The sequence below is a fragment of the Cinclus cinclus genome, chromosome 5 (assembly GCF_963662255.1).
Source record: "Cinclus cinclus chromosome 5, bCinCin1.1, whole genome shotgun sequence".
NCBI classification, from domain to species: domain Eukaryota; kingdom Metazoa; phylum Chordata; class Aves; order Passeriformes; family Cinclidae; genus Cinclus; species Cinclus cinclus.
The window spans coordinates 10,426,990-10,432,989 of record NC_085050.1 but is presented as its reverse complement, the minus strand read 5'-3'; the positions used below and the strand labels follow the sequence as shown (position 1 = coordinate 10,432,989).

The window sequence follows — 6,000 nt, the reverse complement described above, 5'->3', positions numbered from 1 at the left end:
TATAAAAGACAGCCATAGAATTTCAGGCTTTTTTTTTTTTTTACTATAGTGTGTTGAGGGTAATCCTTTTAAATTGACCTTGAACTTGTGGTGGTAAAATTATTAACATTTAAGACTGCTCTCACTCTGGCTAAGAAGTTATCTTGACTAAAAGAGCATTCCTTTCAGCTAAAAGCTAACATTGTGATTGTTTCCAACTTCCCACTTCTGAGCTAAGACAACACAGGGTGTGCCACTAATCAGAGCCATCTTTTCACATTGCCACGTTACTCACAGTTTGGTTACTCAGAACAGGGGCAGGGAGCAAGCTCCGGAATCCCGAAGGCATCCCCAGCCTCCAGGGATGGATACCTGCCTTTGTTAACACTGAAATGATTGCTTTTCCTTAACTCTTCCTTTTTTTTTTTTTTTTTTCCTGAAAGGCACTATAGGTTGCTCCTCTGCAATCTGAGGATAGTGGAGCAGAAGGAAAGATGCTCCCCCCATGTTCTCTCACTATAATCATAGTTAATACAGGTTTTGTCCAGCCCTAACTTTTTTTTTTGCTTTTATCAGCTTATGCATAATCCCTTGGGGAAAATATTTTTAAATTATTTACCTTCTGTAATATGAAAGTAATGACAAGAGACTGATTAGAAATTTTTTAATATAAACTTTGCAAAGCAGCGATTACAATAAATCTTCATATTTTAAAATTTAATTGAGTAAATATGTATAGTGTGCAGACGTGTTGCTCTTGCTCTTGTCATTATTATGTTAACAGACCCTCAGATCAAGCTGGACTTGATTTCAAAGTTATTTTAAAACTTGGCACCTCTCAATGAAAATCTCTTCCATTTCCAGCGTTAGACATATGGTCTCATTTCCTTCTGATGTTTGTAACAAGGTATCCATCTCAGGCCCATCCAGATTCTTTAAAGCTGTTTGGTTTACAATCTTGACCTCAGCCTGCCTATAACAGGTTTGTTAATGCAAAATTCTGCCCACCATGAAGCTCTGTTCAGGGCTTTGTTGCCTTGAAGGATCTCTCCCCACATATTTTTATATAACTGCAAAATAATAGCAAAAAAGTATTAGTGCATAGAGAATAAATAAAACTGCAAGATAAATTATTAAGTTATTGGCTGAAATGAGATTTTGATTGAATTTCTAGATTACAAATGTGAATAATTATGTACAGGCAAGAACAAAGAGAAGAATAAGCACAAAATTTCAAAGTACTGTAAACATCAGATTTCTGTGTAAATCATTTACACCATCCTTGGCATAAGAGCAGGAAACCAGTAAACTTTACTTCTTGTTTTCAACTTGACAGGAGTTCCACTATCAAAGGTAGAAATCTGGAAACAAGATTATATTAGGCTAACCTTTGTTCTCTCCAAACCTGAGGACTGTGTCTGAAAGCACTCATGGACAGCTGCTGTTAGCTTTGCTTGAGCACACTTCTGCAAAGTAACAGAACTTCTCTCCCAGCGTGAACCGCTTGATTTGAGCATAAGAAATCCTTCTCTCAAAAGCAGATTGCTTATTTGTCATTTTGCCAATTTGCAATTTTCTTGTGGAAGAGTTAAAAAGAAGGAAATTTTGCAAAAGCATAATTTTAGCAATATTTTTCTATTCATAATTAACAAAAGTGTAAAACTTTAAATAACTTTATAGAAAAATCAGGAAAGAAAGAACATATTTTCAGCAGTAAGAGAGTACAGTGTAACAAAATATTAATATATTATAAAAGCAGTGAGGTAAACTGAAATGCCTTTTTTCTTCAACAAAAGATGCTAAATATCTGTGATGACTTAAATAAATATTGACATATAATACATTTAATATTAAATATATTTTACCTTGATTACATGGATTAATTTTAACTACTTATTCCAATCTAATTTTGATTAAATATTGTCTAACAATTTTTAATTAATCCTGGAATAAATGTGGCAATACCTTCACAGACTTAGGCTGAGATTGTCTTTAAAAGAAACTTTGATGGTGTGGATGTAATTTCTCCATAAAAGTTTTGACAATCTGATTTCTTCTGTTATGGCTTAAAGCTGCCTATAAAAAAGTTTGAAACTTTTCCTCAGCTCCAACTATGATTTGTGGCTTATGGTACAAGGCACTCCCCTGCAGCACAACACAATTTACCCTGAATTAAATTCACTTTTTTGTTATACTTGGATAATCTATTCTTTACAATACTGTAATTTTTACTAAAATGTTTGCACTGGTTCTTAGAAGATGCAAAGATAGCAATGAATAGAGGATAAAACATAGACAGCCAGGAGACCAGGATCTTTATTAAGTATTTTCTTTGAGTGAGGGATTGGCAGCCTTTTTTTGAATTTCAGTTGAAAATATTTATACAAGTTAAAAACCACAGACTTACAAGGCAGTTCAGAAAATCTTCCTCAATTCTACAGAACATGCGTTGATTAGCACTGACTAAATTTATTTTCTCAATGATTCAATGAATCTATAAAAAGTTAAGTACATGAGGATGTGTTTAGAATCCTACGTGCATTTCTCACATATTATACTCCTACTGTTAGTGTCTAATATTAATAAGTCTCTGTGGCTTCTGCATTTCTAAGAGCTAAGAGCTACTGAATGAGGAGCCAGTCAAATCCATCACAACAGCTTTATCAGCTACTGATAAGAAATCAGATGACTGCTAGAAAGGGGATACTATTCTAGGAATGGATCACTGTGTACTTGTACCATATTTTATATTTTTGCCTATAGCATCTGCTCAAAGCTTCTGCTAGAGACAGAAAAATGTGTTAAAATGGGCTTTTGTCCAATAAAGATACTCTTAACATTCTAACAAACTACATTCCTTCTCTGAAGAGTTACCTTTGGATTAATTTAATCCTCAAAAACCTATGGAAATGGAAACAAAGTTTCCAGTGATGATTACTGCCCTCTAGGAGGTGGCTGGATAGGCAGAACCAGGCCTTCGTGCCTCATTTGCAAAGACTGTGCTAACAAAGTAATCATTGTGTTAGGTCAGCAGAGAAACATCTGTTCTGCCCTCTGTATTGCTGGCTCACCATGGGAACAAGGGGCAACTTCAGACAAGAAGTCACGGGAAGTACTGAAAACTATGGAGTCTGATGCAACATTCCTGTCAAACATCCTGGCAGGCTCCCCAGGCTCCATCCACACCAACCCAAAATACTGTACTGTAACACTGGTCTCTACAGAATAGTTATCCCATAGCTTGGCCCTCATGAGTAGGTTTGGCCCACTAAGCAAGAATTTTGGTTTGCTGACACTTAGGAATAAAATACAGATCTTGAAATATGTCAGAAAAAGACAGGGAAGGATCAGGGGCTGTTGTAGCCAACTCCATGATGCACTCACATCCTAAGTCCTGCTTGTAGGTCTGGTTATGCCCACTTCAGAAAGGATATGGCAGAAGCAGAAAATACGCAGAGAAGGAAAGCAAGGTATGTCAGAGGAATGAAAAGTCCCCCACAGACAATAAATAGATATGGACTGGGACTAAGAATTATTTTTTCACAATACTCATAATTAAATTCTAGAAATGATGGTGTGATATAAGCCAAATGACACCTGAATTTGAAAATGGATGGAAAAGAATGGAGAATAGACACTTCTGTGGCTACTAAACAGAATGATACAAACAGAATCTGTGGCATGACACATCTCAAACTGCCAACAGCTGAGACATGAGGAAAAGAACACCTTGCTGTTTCATTTGTTTCACAGTGTTCTCTTTGGCCATCCATCCCCGTCAGTCACAGAGTATTCTGTGAATTGAATCAAGTATGGCCCTTCTTATGCTGTTAATTCTTGCTTTGTGTAACTAGACCAAAAATTTTTTCTCAGCTCTTTTTTGGTTCTGTGCACAGATGTCCGTAACAGCAAACTACAAGTTTCCCATTGACACTTATCTCCAGTAAATAAAAAAAAAAAAAAAAATCATTTTTTGCTGACATCAATTTAACTCTGGGAGTATTTTCCACTGAAAAATTGTCTGTCATTTTTTTTTTTTGTACTTGTGAAATGTCTTGAATATATTATGACTAATTACAAGCAATAATCTTCATGATTAAACTTACAAATTTTAGAATGAGTTTTCTTACCTCTCCACTTGCTTTACCAATGGGAGAATTGAGAATGAAGTCGGAAGGAGCAAAGACATCAACCAAGGCAACGGCATCATCTTTCAACTGTTTAAAACCACAAGACATACATTTGACAATTTCCATAGTTGTCTATGGCTGAACTACAGAGCAGCATAAAATTAATTTTATAAAGTACCAGATTTGATAATTTTAATAAGTAGCCTAGCTTTATTTGATTTTTTTCACTCCCAGAGTAACTGCCAAAGGAGACTATTTCAAATCTTTTTCTCCTTTACCTAGGGGGTTTAAAACACATTTTAACCAATACAGTGCTATTCACACACACATATATATACACACATATATTTTAGGACTTTAAAAACATAATGACCAGAATCTTCTTTGAAATTTTGCTGGTCTGTAAAGAATATTTTGCAGTTTAGAAAGCTTTTGTGCTATTAAAAAAAAAATCACAAACTAACTTCATGAAATAAAAATAACTGGATTGAAGTATTTCACTGAGTTTCCAATGAAGATTGCAAGGCCACAAATGTTATGGTGTTATTTGGTAGGACATTTATTGATAAATAAATTAAGACTAGATTCAGGGTCAATGAGTGGCTAAACTTTACAGGAAATTATTTGGAAACCATTAATGCAATACCCTGCTAACTTGCCTCTTGAAGTACAGGCTAGTCTGACAACAATCAACCATATATCTCTTTTTTAGTGTTTATATAATAGATATTTAATCACAATAAACAGGCTTACCCTATAGCAGAGCTCCAAAATAGCATCCTGAATAAATTTCCCAGGTTGTTCACCTGAAGCATAGCCACCTTTAAAAACATTCACAGAGAAGCTTATACCAGTGAAGGTTACACTGATCCAAACTTATTGCCAAGTTCATGAGTTGAGTAGTCAAGACCAAGTAGGTGCACCTGTGTAATTGAACTGACAGTCTTTCATTAATAAGCTGACTGAAAAAAATCTTATCTAAGCTATGTAGAGCCTTTTGCAGTAATGAGCTACACTAGTGTCTTGCTGCCTATCCCTCATCCTCTCACACAAGCACTGAATCACAGCAAAAGCTGCAATCTCTCCATCATCTCTGAGGTAAGAGAGAGCCTTTTGGGTTAATTTTTCATTGCAGATGAAATTGCTCCAGCAAATTTGGTCAAGGATGATTGTTTTGTATTAAACAAGCAGTAAGAAAATGCTGTAACATAAATTGTCGCTAGAATCCCCTGCCCGGCCAAGTCAGGACTTTCTAAAAAGTGACATGCACAGCACACTCAGGGAGCTGATCTCACCTTGGTAGAGCACAGCCAGGTGTTTACTCAAGGACCAGAGCCCATAGAGAGCACTGAGGTTCCTCAGCACTGGCTGCAGAGCTGCAGGGACGCTGGGATCGTGGGTGTAGTCGTGATAGCGCTGTAAGGCTGTTTGCTCAATAAAGGCAATAGCCAGAGACCGGCAGTAGTACACCTTAGGAGACAGGGAAGAACGACACCGAGTCACAAAACACAAAGATCCAGTCCTCAGCCTGTGCAGAATGACATCGGTCTGGTGAAGTTAGTGGAGTTCTGCTGATTTAGGTGTGATGATCTAGCTTGAGAAATTCTAAGAAACAGTAGGAGAAAGCACTTTCCACAATGCCTGTACAAAGGTTAGTTATGGAATGCCTCATGAAATGCCTATTAGAAGTAAGACTGAATGCCTATTACCAGTGTAATTTGGCAGTTGCACCCAGGATTTATGGGATCAAGCTACATCAGAGAGAAGACAATGTAAAATCAGGTCTGCTGATTTTAAGATTGTCAAGAAACCTACGTGAATTTAAGAAGAAAGACAGATTTATGCTTATTTAATATGAGCCAGAGTTCTATAAAGAGGATAAGATCTTCCT

The 6,000-nt window shown here is 36.4% G+C and overlaps 1 protein-coding gene across 2 annotated transcripts in view; it reads right to left on the bottom strand.

The window, feature by feature from the left end:
* Positions 1–638: 638 nt before the first annotated feature.
* Positions 639–6,000, bottom strand: part of ACOX3 (acyl-CoA oxidase 3, pristanoyl) — a 30,805-nt gene continuing 25,443 nt past the window's right edge. For both annotated transcript variants that reach the window (XM_062493355.1, XM_062493356.1), the window contains exons 14-17: positions 5,405–5,579; positions 4,863–4,930; positions 4,110–4,196; positions 639–1,049 (exon numbers count right to left, since the gene is read on the bottom strand). In XM_062493355.1, the coding sequence (XP_062349339.1) occupies positions 930–1,049; positions 4,110–4,196; positions 4,863–4,930; positions 5,405–5,579 (450 nt within the window). In that variant the 3' untranslated portion in view covers positions 639–929. The remainder of the gene's footprint in view (positions 1,050–4,109; positions 4,197–4,862; positions 4,931–5,404; positions 5,580–6,000) is intronic.